This window comes from Balaenoptera physalus (genome assembly GCF_965194825.1).
Source record: "Balaenoptera physalus genome assembly, chromosome: 5".
NCBI lineage: Eukaryota > Metazoa > Chordata > Mammalia > Artiodactyla > Balaenopteridae > Balaenoptera > Balaenoptera physalus.
In genome coordinates this window covers 120,327,215-120,347,990 of record NC_138884.1, presented here as the reverse complement: position 1 = coordinate 120,347,990, position 20,776 = coordinate 120,327,215, and the positions used below count along the sequence as shown (strand labels likewise).

General features: G+C 40.5%; 1 protein-coding gene across 13 annotated transcripts in view; it reads left to right on the top strand.

The window, feature by feature from the left end:
- Positions 1-20,776, top strand: part of LOC309661330 (uncharacterized protein) — a 96,081-nt gene that overhangs the window by 14,371 nt on the left and 60,934 nt on the right. For 4 of the 13 annotated variants that reach the window (XM_082463056.1, XM_082463059.1, XM_082463060.1 and 1 more), the window contains one exon: positions 12,041-12,807. The exons of 6 other annotated variants lie outside the window; for them this stretch is intronic. In XM_082463056.1, the coding sequence (XP_082319182.1) occupies positions 12,041-12,221 (181 nt within the window). In that variant the 3' untranslated portion in view covers positions 12,222-12,807. 3 more of the 13 variants (XR_014263935.1, XR_014263936.1, XM_082463063.1) reach the window with 3 other exon arrangements.

Below are 20,776 nucleotides of genomic sequence, written 5' to 3'. Positions count from 1 at the left end.
TGAAGGAGGAAAAGTTTCCACACACTAGGAAGCCCCTTCACTGGTGGAAACGGCGGGTGGATGGTGGGGAAGCTTCAGAGCCACAGAGGAGAGTGCAGCAACAGGGGTGCGGAGGGCAAAGCGGAGAGATTCCCGCACAGAGGATCGGTGCCGACCAGCACTCACCAGCCTGACAGGCTTGTCTGCTCACCTGCCAGGGCGGGTGGGGCCTGAGAGCTGAGGCTTGGGCTTCGGAGTTCATATCCCAGGGAGAGGACTGGGGTTGGATGCATGAACACAGCCTGAAGGGGGCTAGTGCACCACAGCTAGCCAGGAGGGAGTCCGGGAACAAGTCTGGAACTTCCTAAGAGGCAAGAGACCATTGTTTTCGGGTGCACGAGGAGAGGGGATTCAGAGTACCGTCTAAATGAGCTCCAGAGACAGGCGTGAGCCGCGGCTATCAGCGCGGACCCCAGAGACGGGCATGAAATGCTAAGGCTGCTGTTACAGCCACGAAGAAGCCTGTGCACAAGCACAGGTCACTATCCACACTTCCCCTCCTGGGAGCCTGTGCAGCCCGCCACTGCCAGGGTCCCGTGATCCAGGGACAACTTCTGCAGGAGAATACACGTCATATCTCAGGCTGTTGCAACATCACACTGGCCTCTGTCGCTGCAGGCTCACCCCGCATCCCGTACCCCTCCCTCCCCCCGCCTGAGTGAGCCAGAGTCACCTAATCAGCTGCTACTTTAACCCCATCCTGTCTGGGCAGGGAACAGATGCCCTCAGGCGACCTACACACAGAGGGAGGGCCAAATCCAAAGCTGAACCCCAGGAGCTGTGCGAACAAAGAAGAGAAAGGGAAATCTCTCCCGGCAGCCTCAGGAGCAGCGGATTAAATATCCACAAGCAACTTGATGTACCCTACATCTGTGGAATACCTGAATAGACAATGAATCATCCCAAAATCAAGGTGGTGGACTTTGGGAGCAACTGTAGACTTGGGGTTTGCTTTCTGCGTCTAATTTGTTTCTGGTTGTATGTTTATCTTAGTTTAGTATTTAGAGCTTGGTAGATTTATTTATTGATTTAGTTGCTCTCTTCCTTTTCTTTTTTTAATATATATTTTTCCTTTTTCTCCTTTTGTGAGTGTGTATGTGTATGCTTGTTTGTGTGATTTTGTCTTTACAGCTTTGCTTTTACCATTTGTCCAGTGTTCTGTCTGTCCAGTTTTTTTGTTTGTTTTTTTGTTTTTTAGTATAGTTTTTAGCGCTTGTTATCATTGGTGGATTTGTTTTTTGGTTTGGTTGCTCTCTTCTTTCTTTCTTTCCCTCCCTTTTCTTCTGAGACGTGTGGCTGACAGGGCCTTGGTGCTCTGGCTGGGTGTCAGGCCTGAGCCTCTGAGGCAGGACATCTGAGTGCAGGACATTGGTCCACCAGAGACCTCCCAGCCCCACGTAATATCAAACAGAAAAAGCTCTCTCAGAGATCTCCATCTCAACGCAAAGACCGAGCTCCACTCAACGATCAGCAAGCTACAGTGCTGGACACCCTATGCCAAACAACTAGCAAGACAGGAACACAACCCCACCCATTAGCAGAGAGGCTGCCTAAAATCATAGTAAATTCACAGACACCCCAAAACACACCACCGGATGTGGTCCTGCTCACCAGAAAGACAAGATTGAGCTCATCCACCAGAACACAGGCACCAGTCCCCTCCATGAGGAAGCCTACACAACCCACTGAACCAACCTCACCCACTGTGGGCAGACACCAAAAACAACGAGAACTACGAGCCTGCAGCTTGGGAAAAGGAGACCCCAAACACAGTAAGTTAAACAAAATGAGAAGACAGAGAAATATGCAGCAGATGAAGGAGCAAGGTAAAAACCCAACAGACCAAACAAATGAAGAGAAAATAGACAGTCTACCTGAAAAAAAATTCAGAATAATGATAGTAAAGATGATCCAAAATCTCAGAAATAGAACGGAGAAAATACAAGAAACGTTTAACAAACACCTAGAAGAAAAACAGCAAACAAACAACGATGAATGACACAATAAATGAAATTAAAAATTCTCTAGAAGGAATCAATAGCAGAATAACTGAGGCAAAAGAACGGATAAGTGACCTGGAAGATAAAACAGTGGAAGTAACTACCGCAGAGCAAAATAAAGAAAAAGGAATGAAAAGAATTGAGGACAGTCTCACAGACCTCTGGAACAACATTGAATGCGCCAACATTTGAATTATAGGGGTCCCAGAAGAAGAAGAGAAAAGAAAAGGGACTGAGAAAATATTTGAAGAGATTATAGTTGAAAAGTTCCCTAACATGAGAAAGGAAATAGTTAATCAAGTCCAGGAAGCACAGAGAGTCCCATACAGGATATATCCAAGGAGAAACACACCAAGACACATATTAATCAAACTATCAAAAATTAAATACAAAGAAAAAATACTAAAATCAGCAAGGGAAAATCAACAAACAACATACAAGGGAATCCGCATAAGGTTAACAGCTGATCTTTCAGCAGAAACTCTGCAAGCCAGAAGGGTGTGGCAGGACTTACTTAAAGTGATGAAAGGGAAAAAACAACAACGAAGATTACTCTACCCAGCAAGGATCTCATTCACATTCAACGGAGAAATTAAAAGTCTTAAAGACAAGCAAAAGCTAAGAGAATTCAGCACCACCAAACCAGCTTTACAACAAATGCTAAAGGAACTTCTCTAGGCAGGAAACACAAGAGAAGGAAAAGACCTACAAAAACAAACCCAAAACAATTAAGAAAATGGTAATAGGAACACACATATTGATAACTACCTTAAATGTAAATGGATTAAATGCTCCAACCAAAAGACATAGACTGGCTGAATGGATACAAAAACAAGACCCATATATATGCTGTCTACAAGAGACCCACTTCAGACCTAGGGACACATACAGACTGAAAGTGAGGGGATGAAAAAGATATTCCATGCAAATGGAAATCAAAAGAAAGCTGGAGTAGCAATTCTCATATCAGACAAAATACACTTTAAAATGAAGACTATTACAAGAGACAAAGAAGGACACTACATAATGATCAAGGGACCAATCCAAGAAGAAGATAGAGCAACTGTAAATATTTATGCACCCAACATAGGAGCACCTCAATACATAAGGCAAATGCTAACAGCCATAAAAGGGGAAATCAACAGTAATACAATAATAGTAGGGGACTTTAACCCCCCACTTTCGCCAATGGACAGATCATCCAAAATGAAAATAAATAAGGAAACACAAGCTTTAAATGACACATTAAACAAGATGGACTTAATTGATAATTACAGGACATTCCATTCAAAAACAACAGAATACACTTTCTTCGCACGTGCTCCTGGAACATTCTCCAGGATAGATCATATCTTGGGTCACAAATCAAACCTTGGTAAATTTAAGAAAATTGAAATCGTATCAACTATCTTTTCCGACCACAATGCTATGACACTAGATATCAGTTACAGGAAAAAATCTGTAAAAAATACAAACACATGAAGACTAAACAATACACTACTAAATAACCAAAAGATCACTGAAGAAATCAAAGAGGCAATAAAACAATGCCTAGAAACAAATGACAATGAAAACACGACGACCCAAAACCTATGGGATGCAGCAAAGGCAGTTCTAAGAGGGAAGTTTATAGCAATACAATCCTACCTCAAGAAACAACAAACATCTCAAATAAACAACCTAACCTTACACCTAAAGAAATTAGAGAAAGAAGAACAAAAAACCCCAAAGTTAGCAGAAGGAAAGAAATCATAAAGATCAGATCAGAAATAAATGAAAAAGAAATGAAGGAAACAATTGCTAAGATCAATAAAACTGGAAGCTGGTTCTTTGAGACGATAAACAAAATTGATAAACCACTAGCCAGACTCATCAAAAAATAAAAGGGAGAAGACTCAAATCAATAAAATTAGAAATGAAAAATGAGAAGTAACAACTGACACTGCAGAAATACAAAGGATCATGAGAGACTACTACAAGCAACTATATGCCAATAAAATGGACAACCTGGAAGAAATGGACACATTCTTAGAAAAGCACAACCTCCTGAGGCTGAACCAGGAAGAAATAGAGAATATAAACAGACCAGTCACAAGCACTGAACTTGAAACTGTGATTAAAAATCTTCCAACAAACAAAAGCCCAGGGCCAGGTGGCTTCACAGGCAAATTCTATCAAACATTTAGAGAAGAGCTAACACCTATCCTTCTCAAACTCTTCCAAAATATAGCAGAGGGAGGAACACTCCCAAACTAATTCTACGCGGCCACTATCACCCTGATACCAAAACCAGATAAAGATGTCACAAAAAAAGAAAACTACAGACCAATATCACTGATGAACATAGATGCAAAAATCCTCAACAAAATACTAGCAAACAGAATTGAACAGAACATTAAAAGGATCATATACTGTGATCAAGTGGGGTTTATCCCAGGAATGCAAGGATTCTTCAATATATGCAAATCAGTCAGTGTGATAAACCATATTAACAAATTGAAGGAGAAAAACCATATGATCATCTCAATAGATGCAGAAAAAGCTTTTGACAAAATTCAACACCCATTTATGACAAAAACTCCCCAGAAAGTAGGCATAGAGGGAACTTACCTCAACATAATAAAGGCCATATATGACAAACCCACGGCCAACATCGTTCCCAATGGTGAAAAACGGAAACCACTTCCACTAAGATCAGGAACAAGACAAGGTTGCCCACTCTCACCACTATTATTCAACATAGTTTTGGAAGTTTTAGCCACAGCAATCAGAGAAGAAAAAAATAAAAGGAATCCAAATCGGCAGGGAAGAAGTAAAACTGTCACTGTTTGCAGATGACATGATACTATACATAGAGAATTCCAAAGATGCTACCACAAAACTACTACAGCTAATTAATGAATTTAGTATAGTAGCAGGATATAAAATTAATGCACAGAAATCTCTTGCGTTCCTATACTCTAATGATGAAAAATCTGAAAGAGAAATTAAGGAAACACTCCCATTTACCGATGCAGCAAAAAGAATAAAATACCTAGGAATAAACCTACCTAAGGAGACAAAAGATCTGTATGCAGAAAACTATAAGACACTGATGAAAGAAATTAAAGATGATACCAACAGATGGAGAGATATACCATGTTCTTGGATTGGAAGAATCAACATCGTGAAAATGGCTATCCTACCCAAAGCAATCTACAGATTCAATGCAATCCCTATCAAACTACCAATGGCATTTTTCACAGAACTAGAACAAAAAATTTCACAATTTGTATAGAAACACAAAAGACCCCGAATAGCCAAAGCAATCTTGAGAACGAAAAAAGGAGCTGGAGGAATCAGGCTCCCTGACTTCAGACTATACTACAAAGCTACAGTAATCAAGACAGTATGGTACTGGCACAAAAACAGAAATACAGATCAATGGAACAGGATAGAAAGGCCAGAGATAAACCCATGCACATATGGTCACCTTATCTTTTATAAAGGAGGCAAGCATATACAGTGGAGAAAAGACAGCCTCTTCAATAAGTGGTGCTGGGAAAACTGAACAGGTGCATGTAAAAGTATGAAATTAGAACACTCCCTAACACCATACACAAAAATAAACTCAAAATGGATTAAAGACCTAAATGTAAGGCCAGACACTATCAAACTCTTAGAGGAAAATCTAGGCAGAACACTCTATGACATACATCACAGCAAGATCCTTTTTGACCCACCTTCTAGAGAAATGGAAATAAAAACAAAAACAAACAAGTGGGACCTAATGAAACTTAAAAGCTTTTGCACAGCAAAGGAAACCATAAATAAGATGAAAAGACAACCCTCAGAATGGGAGAAAATATTTGCAAACGAAGCAACTGACAAAGGATTAATCTCCAAAATATACAGGCAGCTCATGCAGCTCAATATCAAAAAAACAAACAACCCAATACAAAAATGGGCAGAAGACCTAAATAAACATTTTTCCAAAGAAGATATACAGATTGTCAACAAACACATGAATGGATGCTCAACGTCACTAATCATTAGAGAAATGCAAATCAAAGCTACAATAAGGTATCACCTCACACTGGTCAGAATGGCCATCATCAAAAAATCTACCAACAATAAATTCTGGAATGGGTGTGGAGAAAAGGGAACCCTCTTGCACTGTTGGTGGGAATGTAAATTGATACAGCCACTATGGAGAACAGTATGGAGGTTCCTTAAAAAACTAAAAATAGAACTACCATATGACCCAGCAATCCCACTACTGGGCCTATACCCTGAGAAAACCATAATTCAAAAAGAGTCATGTACCACACTGTTCATTGCAGCTCTATTTACAACAGCCAGGACATGGAAGCAACCTAAATGTCCATCGACAGATGAATTGATAAAGAAGATGTGGCACATATATACAATGGAATATTAATCAGCCATAAAAAGCAACAAAATTGAGTTATTTCTAGTGAGGTGAATGGACCTAGAGACTGTCATACCGAGTGAAGTAAGTCAGAAAGAGAAAAACAAATACTGTATGCTAACACAAATATATGGAATCTAAAAAAAAAAAAAAAAGGTTCTGAAGAACTTAGGGGCAGGACAGGAATTAAGATGCTGATGTAGAGAATGGACTTGAGGACACAGGGAAGGGGAAGGGTAAGATGGGATGAAGTGAGAGAGTGGCTTGGACATATATATAGTACCAAATGTAAAACAGATAGCTAGTGGGAAGCAGCCGCACAGCACAGGGAGATCAGCTCAGTTCTTTGTGACCACCTAGAGGAGTGGGATAGGGAGGGTGGGAGGGAGACGCAAGAGGGAGGAGATATGGAGATATATGTTTATGTATAGCTGATTCACTTTGTTATATAGCAGAAACTAACACAACATTGTAAAACAATTATACTCCAATAAAGATGTTTAAAAAACCCGAAAAAACCCTATCAGTGATTGTCAAGTGACAAACTGCATCTGGTGGCAGGCTTTATATTGGCAAGTGAGTTGATGTACTTCAATTGTACAGCTGCATCTGGTAGCAGGCTTTAAGTCAGAATCCGACACTTATTTCAGTCTATGTGTGGCCCGCCCATTATTTTGTTTACCACCTCTGTCCATGCCTCCTTCCCACACTGTGCACTTGTCTCAGTCACATTTTGGTAAGCCCACAAGCTAACCCTAGCCAAAATGAGTAAAAAACAAATGTCTCTGGAGAGCTTCTTTGAAAAGGGGGAAAGACCCAATGATGAGACAGCAGAAGACTCTAAGACTGCCCACAAAAAGAAAGCTGCATTTAAAAGAAAATACCAAGAGTCCTACTTAAATTACAGGTTCATTGCAACAGGTGATTCACATTCTCCAAGGCCCCTTTGTTTAATATGTGGTGACTGGCTATCCAAGGAAGCCATGAAACCTTCAAAACTGCTCACTTATCTCAGCTTTCAAAAGAGTTTGAGCATTACTTCCCAACCACAAAAGACCCCTGAACTGGGAAAGAATGGATCCGTGACCCATTTGTGAATAAGGCAGGTGAATCGACTTTGTCCGTGCTAGAAGAGGATCAACTGCTTGAGATCGCAAATGACGGTGGCCTTAAAAGTATGTTTGAGACAACTTCAAATCGCCATATGTTCTGGATCAAAGTCAAGGTGGAATATCCTGAGATTGCCACAAAAGCACGGAAAAGCCTGCTTGCATTTCCAACATCCTGTCTTTGTGAAGCAGGGTTTTCTGCAGTGACAGGGACCAAAACGAGATCACGGAGTAGACTGGACATAAGCAACACACTTCGGGTGTCACTGTCCCCATCACCCCCAGATGGGACCATCTAGTTGCAGCAAAACAAGCTCAGGGCTCCCACTGATTCTGCATTATGGTGAATTGTATAATTATTTCATTATATATTACAATGTAATAGTAATAGAAATAAAGTGCACAATAAATGTAATGCGCTTGAATTATCCTGAAACCATCCCCCCTCCCCCCTGCCCACCCCTCACCCCCACCCCCCTCCGTGGAAAAATTGTCTTCCACGAAACCGGTCCCTGGTGCCAAAAAGGTTGGGGACTGCTGAGGCAGAGGGAGTAGTTGGGAATGATTGCAAATAGCACAAACCACAACATAAAAGAACTAAATGATTTGACTTCCTGAAAGTTAAAGACTTCTATTCTTTGATAGACATCATTAAAAAAGTGAAATGGCAATTCAGTCAAATAGTGAATATTTGTAATATGTACATCTGAGAAGGGATATAAACAGAATATATAAAGTATCTCAAAAATAAGAAGATTGTATTAGTTAGTTAGAGCTGCCATAAAAAAATAGCACAGCCTTTGTGGCTCAAACAATAGAAATTTATTTTCCCACAGTTCTAGAGACAAGAAGTCCAAGATCAAGAGGTCGGCAAGTTCGGTGTCTTCTGAGGCCTCTCTCTTCGGCTTGTGGACGGCTGCCTTCCCTCTGTGTCCTCACAAGGTCTTTTCTCTGTGAGTGTGTGTCTGTGTCCAGATCTCTTCTTATAAAGACCATTGCAGATCCTATGGTCAGAGCATTCTCTCCTGCAATAGTCCCTTTCCTCCAGTCACAATGATCCTTTTAAATAAGGTCTCTTCTTACCTATGTCTAGATTTGTTTTTGTTTGACATTTCCTTCCGGCCTACTATGTGTTCAGCAGTGGGCCAATCTGGTAGGAATTAAGCAAGTAAGTAGCCAATTGCAAGCTAGTAATGAAAGTATTATGCAGGGCCTGTTACATAATTTTTGGGACCCAGTGCAAAATGAAAATGCAGGATGCCTTGTTCAAAAGAGTAAGGGCAAAGGGCTGTTAAAGGTATGAAAATATGTTTTCCCTTTTCTTCCATGGTCTCTTTCAACTTGTTCTGGTGTCTTTTATTTTTTATTTAATGTCATTTTAAGTAAAGAAAAAGTTGAAAATTTAGTTATGAGCATGAATTTTACCTTTCCTCTTTATATTGTGGAATACCAGTTTAAATGAAACTATAAGAGCATTAAACTTCTGGAATCACCAAAATTACACAATTCGTGCTTCTTAGCTGGTACATGCACATGCAGTTTTTAAAAACTTATTTGTTTAATGTTTTTGGCCTCGTTGGGTCTTCGTTGCTGTGCGCAGGCTTTCTATAGTTGCGGCGAGCAGGGGCTACTCTTTGTGGCGGTGCGCAGGCTTCTCATTGCAGTGGCTTCTCATTACGGAGCACGGGCTCTAGGCGCGTGGGCTTCAGTAGTTGTGGGGTGCAGGCTCAGTAGTTGTGGCTCGCAGGCTCTAGAGCACAGGCTCAGTAGTTGTGGCACACGGACTTAGTTGCCCCATGGCATATGGGATCTTCCTGGACCAAGGCTCGAACCCGTGTCCCCTGCATTGGCAGACAGATTCTTAATCACTGCGCCACCAGGGAAGCCCTGCATTTTGTTTTTGGTATTGACAGAAGAGCAGAAACGCTGCACAAAACTAACTCTCTTATTTCTCACACTTTTTTTCACTTATTTATACATGCACATCCTACCAATGTGCTCTACAATAATTTAGCTTCCTGATGAATAAGGAGGGACCAAAAGGAAAAGGAACTGTGGGTTCCCCTATATTTCCCTCTCATTCTATGTCATCCTTTTCAGTGGAAGTGGTTGGCTATTACCAGGAAATTATGTAAATAAGAAAAGACAGGGTAGGGTTCTTTGGTTGTTCGTGTTTTTTAGAATACCACTGCCTTCTTTCTGCATTCTGCATTCAAAGCAAGTTCTTGTTTGAATGAAGTGTAGCTTCTTGGGACTGTTGGTGCCTCACCCCGCCCAATCATAGACCAATCGCAGACCTGACGTGCTTACCTCCTACCGGCTATGAGTCTCACTGAAACTCCCGCTCCTCCATCATCAGCAACACCCTAGGGCCAGCTACCTTCTTTTATCATTTGGACTGTGCACTACTGAAATAATCTACTGGCTAGGCTGTCTGCATCCATTCTTGTTCCTATAATCCATTGTACACACTGCAGCCAGAGTGATCTTCTTAACACCAAATTTGACGTTATCCCTGTCCTCACAAAAACCCTTTAACGCTTTGAGAATAAAGACAAATATGACCTATAGACTCCTGCAAATTTTGCTCTTATGTTTTCTCCAGTTTCAATTTGCAGCATGCTCCTTGAGTGCCCTCCATTCCTGAACACGGGCCTTGCAGCTCTTTGATCACTCCATTTCTTCTGACCTTTTCCTGGAGAACTCTTTTCTCACCTCCATCCCAGCCTCACCCAATTAAACTCCATTCATCCTTCACATTGAAATTCAAATATCGTTTCCTCAAGGAAGCTATCTCTCACCTCTGTCAAGTTCAAATCTTCTAATCATTCTCTCATAGGACCAGATACCTCTCCTTTGCTGCACTCATACAGTTGCAATTTTATATTTATTTTTGTGGTTATTTGATTGTTATCTATCTTTCTAGCATATAAATAAAGGAAAGAGAAGAAACCCCTTCCCTACATATCTTTTTTTGTTTTCATAACACATTGTAGGCGGTGATTGATAGGTTACCAGAATAATGAGATTACCAGAATAAAGTGTCTTCCACATAGACCACTTCTGTTTTGTTTACTATTATTCCCCCTACCCACCCATGCCCTGAAGCTTTCCTCAAGCGTACTGAGGAGCTTAACAACTAATCATTGAATGATTGATAGCAAAGTTGACCAGACTTTAGCTTTTAAATTCCAAAGAATTGCTGATTTCAAGAAGTGCCTAAGAAGCTTTGCAAATAAACATATTGTCCTGCTGTCTGAATGCTCCCTCCTTTTCCTTTGTCTTGCAATTTTACCTTAGTCTCTTTCAAAATCTCAGTAGCAGAATGGATATGATCCTCTGGTCCTTTGAGGTGAGAAGGCTGAAGGAGTCACATTATCTTGCTTTCCTGTTCTTCTCAGCTTCTCTCTCTACATGTCCACTCACCTAAGGGCCCCTTCCTTTTCTGTTTGTCACTGATACAGTCCTTGCTAATATCCCCTCCTCCTTTTCTTTTTTGAGCAGTCTCAGTAGCGTTTCCAACATCTGTTATGGTTTAGAGGGGACTCTTGTCTGAAAATAGAAGTTCTTTCCAGGCCATGATATAAATTTCAGGTAAAAGCAAATGAATGAATATATAACAAGAAACAACATTTCACAAGGAAGTCGCCCTGGAAGTGGGCTGTTGTAGTAAAAAGAGGTCAGTGCCTGTTACTTAGTCCCCATGGCCTGATCACCCCTGCCCAGTCAGAACTCTCCATCACGTCGTGCGGTTGGCTGTTCCATCCTCAGCAGACTGTGTGGATTACAGTACGTACACTGGCACTTGTTATACAGCAAGTGCAAACAGCTGGGCTTCTTGCTGTTCATCCAGTGCCAAGATATTATTCCTCATAAGACTTTTAAACTGCTTTTGCAGTTAGTAACATCAGTGACTGGGAAATCAAACATTTTATCTAGTGGTTTGTTAACTTAGTGCTATTTTCCAGATGTTTTCTAGAGCTGTTCCTCAGATGTTGATTTGTGGTGGCGTTGATATTTTCTATCTATAGCCTTTTATTATTTTTGAGCAGTGATATTTAATTTCGTTAGGGGAAATGTCTTTTCCAAACTCTTTGTTTCTGATGACACACAGTTATTTTGTGCCTCGTGTTAATCTCACAAACTACAGGACTTGGCCTGATTATAGACAGGACTAGACAATAGAAGCTTTAGAAGAACTGCTGCACCAGACTTTCACTGCTATCGAGGCTACCAGATACATAATAGATTATAGACCCAGGGAATTTTAGGGCCAGGGAGATTATTTACTCAGATCTTCCCTTTATTCACAAAACATAGCTAGATCTCATAGATGCTAAATGGTTTTACCGTGGGCCACACAACGAGTTGTTAGTAAAATCAGGACTAGAACCCAGGTCTCCTAGGTACAGAGGAGAGGAAACCTTTTTTCTATGCTTTTCACCTGGAGGCATATGCGTAAATTTGCTTGTCCCTTTCAGCGGCCCAAGGATGCATTCGTTGGCAAAGAAGTCTCTCCACAGCATTTTGAAAAGACTGGACAAATTCTTGCTGCCAGTCTGCAGGAACCATTATTCTTCCCCAATGAGCACCCCTGAGTGTCCCCATTGCCAGCCTGCTCTTCTTACAGGCTGGCATCGAGGTATCACACAGACGCAATGACTCCCGTGCAAAGCTATTTGGCCAAGAACGGTTCCTATTTCTCTACTCTCCAATTTGTCCTTTCTCCCCACAAGCTCTCCCCTACCACACAAACCCACCAAGGACCTCTGAAAGCTTTATGATCGTCTGTTTCTCCATCCATCATGAGAGGAAGAGGAGAAGGAATCAAGTTCAGGATGCCATGAGGCAGAAAAGTTTTGAGAGTTTGACAGTAGTTTATAAGTAATGCAGCGTAGATGTTGCCGACAATGGGAAGTATATATGTGAAACACCATCATTAAAAAATGTCTTCTTTGAAAATGAAGGATGACAGCATACAGTCCAAACCCCCAAAAGCTTAACAGAAATTCTCATAAAACTTTAGGTAGGCTTACATTCTATGACGTAAGTTTTAAACTCTGGATCTGGGCCGAAAACATCACCTGCTTTAGGTCTTCAAATAGACACTTAAGAGCTACAGAAAAATACAACTGACCAGCAAAACACTTTAAGATTTGGTTGTAATCTATAGACTGTCAACTTGGGGGTAACTGGTAAAGTAATTTGCTGTCTTTTTTGGTCTGTTTTAATTCGTGATATTTCTCTGCATCTAGCTTTACAGGAGACATTGAAACAGCTGCTGCATTGTAAACCCACAAAGTGAAATAAGCAGTGTCCAGTGAATAACAACAAGGCCCCAGAATTGCTCCTCTAACAACCCTGCTTATTTCCTTTCCTGGAATCCTTCCTTGTGCGCTCAACGATGATTCATACATACATCGAGGGCAGTGGGACTTGGGATTCAAAGGCACAATCAGGCAAAACAAAGGAGGCCATAACTTGCTGTTGGGAGTTGGACCAGATGAGTCAACAATAGCAAAGAAGGCCTGGAATATGAGCTTCAAAATCTAAGTCAAAACTCACCCCAAAGAGAATAGACCTGAAGGATCTTATTGGATTCTATTAGCTCTTTTACTGTTTGTCATCCTTTCAGCCTGTATGTATTTAGATTTGTCCTGTAATGGCCACCAATCCAGAACACATTTATGGTCAGTAGACTATGGCTGTCCAGTCTGGCATCACGTTTAAGGCGCTGCTCTCCCCTGGCAGCCAGCCAGACGCCGCTGCTCTTCTGTACAAGGACCTCCTATCCACGTGTCTGACTCACAAGCTCCACCCCCTCCACAAGGCTTTCTCTCCCCTCTTGGCTTTCAATGTTGTTGCCTCCCTGGGGTTTTTGTCCTCACCCTACTCTTTCAGCTCAGTGCTTAATACAGCCTCTCTTGGGGTTTGAGTTTGTTTTCCCTCCCAGCCACATTTTCTTCTTTCTCCTTTGTCTTGAAGCATTCACAGACCATCGCAGGGTAAGAATGTCCTTCCCTGCTTGGCTTCACCCTTGAGATTTACCAAACCATATCCTGCCCTTGGAGACAGACTCATTCCACTGAGGTCCAGATATGTTTCAGAAGTAGTGGTAGTGATTAGTGTATTTTCAAAGAAGCTTTCTATTCAAGTTGGTTGAGAGTTTGACTATGGAAAGGGAGAGTGAGAGGGTGGGTAAACCTCACCTGTTCATATTATTCAGCTATTCAAAAAAAAAATTATTCCTCAAGTGTTTCAAATGAATTTAATTTGATGATATTAACATGCATTTATATTAAAACATTCTGTATTCATTGGACTATTCAATCAATAGTTCATTTACCTATTAAACTCTTAGCTCCTTAAGAGCACAGACCAAATTTTCATCTCTCTTATTTCCCTTCCTGAATAACCACCGAATTTTTTTTTTTTTTTTTTTTTTTTTTTGCCACATTCCACAGCATGTGGGATCTTAGTCCCTCGACCAGGGATCGATCCCATGCCCCATGCAGTGGAAGTGCAGAGTCTTTACCGCTGGACTGCTAGGGAAGTCCCCCACTTAAGTTTTTAAGTGACTGAACTGACAGATCCACCAAACCAAGGCCTGCATGTCAGGAAGTGTGAGCGGTAGATCTGTGTACAGATGTCACCACCCGTTTGGAGGACAGTTCCTGTGGATTGTGGACCTGGGAAATCACACTGCGTGGGCATTGTTCCCTCCACCTCCCCACTCAGCCCCAAAACGTTGACATTTTTATTCAGGTGAAATTCCATTAAAACAAATATCAAGTAATGACTTTATCAAGAGGACCAAAACTGGGACCTTTATTTTTATTTTTTTAAAATTTATTTTTTCAAAGTATATTTGATTTACAATGTGTTAATTTTTTTTTCCATTATGTTTTATCATAAGATATTGAATATAGTTCCCTGTGCTATACAATAGGACCTTGTTGTCTATCCATCCTGTATATAATAGTTTGCATCTGCTAATCCCAAACTCCCAATCCATCCCTCTCCCACCCCCTCCTCCTTGACAACCACAAGTCTGTTCTTTATGTCTAAAACCGGGACCTTTAGTCAGCAAAGCAGTCAAACTGGTGTGTGCGTGTGTGTGTTGGCACGAGGCTGGGAAAAAACTAGACTGAGGATGTCATGAAAAGGCAATATTTAGCCTGAGGGGCCTGTGGAAGCAAGAGGGGCTTGTGGTTGCCAAGCCATTTGCCTTCCCTCTTGCGTGGCTTTGTGACTTTGGAAGGAGTATAGGTGGAGACTTAACAATACTCTGTACATCTCTCTCTGCCACTCTGTTCGTCTCCCCTCTGATTTGGATCGTTATCGTCTCAGATCTGGATTTTTGTCAGTAGTCTCCTAACGTATGTTTCCGCCTCTGTTCTCCTTCCACTGCTCCATCCAACACATCCTTCTCAGATTAATCTCCCCGGCGCATCGGGCTGATTGTGCTAATTGTTTAGTCATAAATGTTTAGTCACATTTATTTCTATTCTGTTTTTTCCCCTAGTTCCGCATTCAACGCCGTCTGGGACCTCCCTCTGATCCAGGTTTTCCACTGGGCTCCCAGTACTCCCTTCTCGTTAAATGGGACTCCCTGTTCCCTCCACACACCAATGCCTCTAGGCTGTTGCATGGCTCCCTGTCCTTCACCACAGCGTTACAATCTTTCCCATCTTTCAGGACCTTTAAAAGCTGCCTGGTCCCTGAAATCTTCCCTGAACATCCCTTCCGGAAGTGTTAGCTGCCATATCTGTTTTCCCACAGCGTGTTGTGTTTTTCTGTTTCTTTTTTTTTTTAAAGTTGTTAGAACTTGACAGTTTTTTTTTTTTAAATTTTCTTTCTTTCTTTCTTTCTTTATTTTTGGCTGTGTTGGGTCTTCGTTTCTGTGCTAGGGCTTTCTCTAGTTGTGGCAAGCGGGGGCCACTCTTCATCGCGGTGCGCAGGCCTCTCATTATCGCGGCCTCTCCTGTTGCAGAGCACAGGCTCCAAACGCTCAGGCTCAGTAGTTGTGGCTCACGGGCACAGTTGCTCCGTGGCATGTGGGATCTTCCCAGACCAGGGCTCGAACCCATGTCCCCTGCATTAGCAGGCAGACTCCCAACCACTGCGCCACCAGGGAAGCCCTTTCTGTTTCTTGAGATACCTATCACTTTCTACCTTTTGTCATTCTATTTGTGTACCTGAACTGAGTGGCTACGGGCTCTGGGTCAGACAGCCTAGATTTTAATGCCAGGTCTGGTCATTTATGTGATCTTTGATACTAACCTTTTTAGTCTTGGGTTCTTCATTGGTAAGTTAACAGTAATCATAACTATCTTATAGGTTTGTTGATGAAGATTAAATGAGATAATGACATAATACACTTAACTCAATGCTCAAAAGATAGTAAAAGATCAAAAAATCATTGTTATGTTATTGTGTTTGTTATTATTGTTGTTTTTTTTAAATTTTTTATATTATTGTTGTTTTAATTTCCTTTCTAGACTCTAACTTCATGAGAGTTAAATCTCTCTATATATCAGGCATTAGCAAACTTTTTCTGTAAAAGGTCAGAAAGTCAGTATTTTAGGCTTTTCAGGCAACATATATCTCTGTCACATATTGTTAAATAATAGTAAAAATATGTATATTGGTGTCTGCCCCTAGTTCCCGGCATAATGCAACTAAAACTCTTGTAGTAGTCCAAGTGATAAGAGCACTACAGACATCTTTTGTTCTAATATTTGGTCTTTGACCCCAGTTGCTGACATAGGGCTCCTGAAACCCATGTAACTTCCTGGTGATGGAAATGTCTTTTGTTCTAACGAGGTGATTCTAGGTGGGCTCCTGGATGGTTCCTGGATGGGGGCAGGTCACCAAAAGGACCAAGCCATGATAAGAAGCTTAGAATTTTCAGCCCCGCACTCACTTCTCCAGAGAGAGGAGAGGGGCTGGAAATAGAGTTAATAATTGATCATGCCTAGGTGAGGAAACCTCCATAAAATCCCAATGGTATGGGGTTAAGATTGCTTTTAGGTTGGTGAACACGTCCTGTTCACCAGTGTTCACGTTGGTGAACATACTGGGAGGGTGACACACCCCAACTGCAAGGAGACAGAAGCTCCTGAGCTCGGGACCCTCCCAGACCCTGCCCTGAACTCTTTATCTGGCTGTTTCTCTGTATCCTTTGTCATATTCTTTAATAAACTGGTAACCTAAAGTGTTTCGCTGAGTTTTGTGATCCATTCTAGCAAAGTAATTATACCCAAGGAAGGGGCTGTGAGAACCTCTGATTTGTAGCCAACTTGGACAGAAGTTGTGGTTAACTTGGGGCCCTACTACTTGTGATTGGCATCTGAAGAGGGGGATGGTCTTACGGGACTGAGGGCTTAACCTGTGGGATCGGATGCTATCTTCAGGTAGGCAGTGTCAAAATTGAGTTGAATCGTAGGACACCCTGCTGGTGTCACAGGATTTCTTGATGGGGGAAACACCCTCACATCTAATGTCAGAATTGTTGTGAATGCAGGAGTAGTGTGAGAGTAAAGGAGACTCATAGGAGGAAAAACCCGGGTTTTTCCCCATACACATATTCTTTTCTTTTTTCAACAACCTTTGAAAATGCAAAATTCATCCGTAGCTCACAGGCTGTGCAAAAACGGGCCCCATGCTGGCAGTAGCTTGCCGACCCCTGCTATACAGTCCCCAGTCCCCAGATCAGTGCTCTGCGGATATAGAAATTCACCAAGTAATGTCTGATTAATTAAATGAGTGATTACATGACCGAGCTCTCTAGGAGTGCCTCTGTCCTTTTTTACCTTTTGCAAATGACTCCATTTTGCTCCCTCCCACCCTACACCAGAATCTAAGTCCCGAATCTTTCCAGCTTGCCTGATCCTTAGAACAAGCTGGATGAATCCCCAAAACATGGAGCCAAGGATGAGTTTTTTCTTCTACACAGCTAGGTCTTTCTGGGTCTCTGATCCAATCTAGCGGGGGAGCTGTGTGCAGAGTTAGTGAGGTTCAGTTATTCTGGGGAGAAAAGTGGTGAGAGTATCAGAACTATACTAAATACTGTATTATTGCATTTGGATGGCAGCTATTTATGTTTCTCCATGAATGTGTAAAATCCTCTCTCCCACGCTGATTTTAATTTAATTCTGACAAATCCAACTTTACTGTGGCAAGAGAAAATGAGAATGTTGGTATTAGCATAGCTTTTCCCCCTTGTTAACTGCATTTACATATCATGTCCTCAGATAGCGTACGTTATTTTGCTTTTGTGCATTGATTTTATCACAACGGCATCAATTAGCTCTATTAAGAATCTTTCCACAGATGTACAGGAATGTGAGGGAGAATGAGTGGCTTAACTCTGAGAATTTTTATTACCAACAGTTCAGGCATTGGCCCTGCTTCCCTTATAAAGCAGTTTTAGAAAATAATTAATATGACATACTAAATTTGAAGCACAGACTATATGTGTTATCTTCACACATTTTTATTTTTTTATTTTTTAGCTATAATAAAAATGAAAGATATTATATTTATTGGTGTCAGATTACAATTATAAAATGATTTAATGGCTGGGACTATAACTTTCAACAAATGGCGAGGAAATGACCCAATTTTCTTTTCTTTTCTTTTTTTTTGCCAGTGGTAATGGATATGTAAAGATATTGACAACATTGGAATAGCAGAGGAATTGAAAATGCTATACATTGATCAACGGGAAACTAGCTAAATTAATTACATTGCATATACACAATAAAATACCATGAAGAAAGCAAACACATATATAGTCTTTGGTTGAACCATATACCATTCTAAGTTCTCTACATTACATATACTATCTCACATAATTTCCCAACAATACTACTACTATCCCATTTTACATATGAGACAAGTTAAGTAACATGCCCAAGATGACACATATATATATATATATTTTTTTCTATGTCATAATATTGACATTCAGTCCAGTAATCCTCCGCTGTAATATCTCCTTTACTTTACAGTGAAAATTGATTTGTATATTTTTTGCCTCTGAGTCCTTGTGGAATTGGTTTTTTTTAATTCAAACAGAAAGTCACAAAAATTATAATCATCCTCATCAGTTCACTCAGTCCCATGTAATTAATTTTTTTTTCATCTTGATCTTTTGTTAGCACTTTTATGAATTCATCAGTTTTCCATTAGAGTTCTGAAAATGCTTATTCATTCAGTTCAGCAGTATAGTCAGTTACCAGAAACCTGTACTTGTCAGAGTCTTTTCCATGAATTCCTTGAAGATGAAACCCTTTTTATAGGAACATTTTTGCAAAAGCATCAGAGTACACCCAGAACTGTCTGTAAATGACAAAAGACTTAAAAATGACCACGGTTAAAGATTTGATGAAAGTTCATAATAATGCAACTGACAAGGAAATTTAGTTATTTCTGAGATATACATTTTAAAGTAATAACTAGAATTATGACTTATAACATTATACCAGAACATATAAGATTTTTAAGAATTTCATGTAATGTCTGAAACATTTACATTAACATATTTCCATACAAATAACCCAAAGAAAGTTTAGTATTAGTTGTTTTTTTGTTCGTGTTTTTATACTGCAGGTTCTTACTAGTCATCAATTTTGTACACATCAGTGTATACATGTCAATCCCAATCGCCCAATTCAGCACACCACCATCCCCACCCCACCACGGTTTTCCCCCCTTGGTGTCCATACGTTTGTTCTCTACATCTGTGTCTCAACTTCTGCCCTGCAACCCGGTTCATCTGTACCATTTTTCTAGGTTCCACATACATGCGTTAATATATGATATTTGTTTTTCTCTTTCTCACTTACTTCACTCTGTATGACAGTCTTTAGATCCATCCACATCTCAACAAATGACTCAATTTCGTTCCTTTTTATGGCTGAGTAATATTCCATTGTATATATGTACCACATCTTCTTTATCCATTCATCTGTCAATGGGCATTTAGGTTGCTTCCATGACCTGGCTATTGTAAATAGTGCTGCAATGAACATTGGGGTGCATATGTCTTTTTGAATTATGGTTTTCTCTGGGTATATGTCCAGTAGTGGGATTGCTGGGTCATATACTTCTCTCACCTTTAAATACTCAATAATTGTAAGGCTGATTATCATTCTTTATGTTACGTGAACTCTGTAAATTCACACGTTTGCTGATCAGAGCAATGTTAAGAAATATAATCATCAGTAATACCCATATAAAGTGCATTCCTTAGCCAATTTCATACTTTGAAAGGTAGTGAGATGATTCTTAGCTGAGAAGTACAAAAATGTCCAGTAGATGTTGCTGTTGTACACTGAATTAGCCAGGAGAGCTTAAAGAAATACAAAGTAATAATAATTCCACCCACAAATTTGTTATCATAATTGTTTAAGCAACTATTATTGGGAAGACAAATAAGAGAATAAATGGTACATAACTTAGTTCTATATAATTTTGAAGACGTTGTCATTTGCAATTTTTGTTTCATATACGGAAAGAAAAATGTCTTAGGAGAAAAGCTAAAAAGTCAATCCTAATTTTCATTTTTTAATAGAATAACCAAAAGGAATATATAAAAATAGAAATTATAGGGAATGCAAAAATATCAGAAATAAAGTGCATGCACAGACTCTAGACAATGCTCTACTTTTTTTTTTTTTTAATTTTTATTTATTTATTTATTTATATTTTTGGCTGTGTTGGGTCTTCGTTTCTGTGCGAGGGCTTTCTCTGCGGCAAGAGCGGGCCACTCTTCATCGCGGTGCACGGGCCTTTCACTGTCGCGGCCTCTCTTGTTGCAGAGCACAGGCTCCAGATGCGCAGGCTCAGTAGTTGTGGCTCACAGGCCTAATTGCTCCGTGGCATGTGGGATCTTCCCAGACCAGGGCTCGAACCCGTGTCCCCTGCATTGGCAGGCAGATACTCAACCACTGCGCCACCAGGGAAGCCCAACAATGCTATACTTTTAACAATATTGAAATTGTTTTTTGTTAATATAACGATTATTAATCTGAAAATTTGATAAAATTCTGTAACAAGCAAGCTAAGTCTTGAAAGAAAGAAAACCTCAATTTTGATTCTGGTTCAAAATTCCAGCCCTATTCATTTTATTTCTAGACTTATAGAGTAGCAACAGTTGCCAAAATATCAAGCGTACACTGTACATGTAATGAACCACACTTTCATTTACC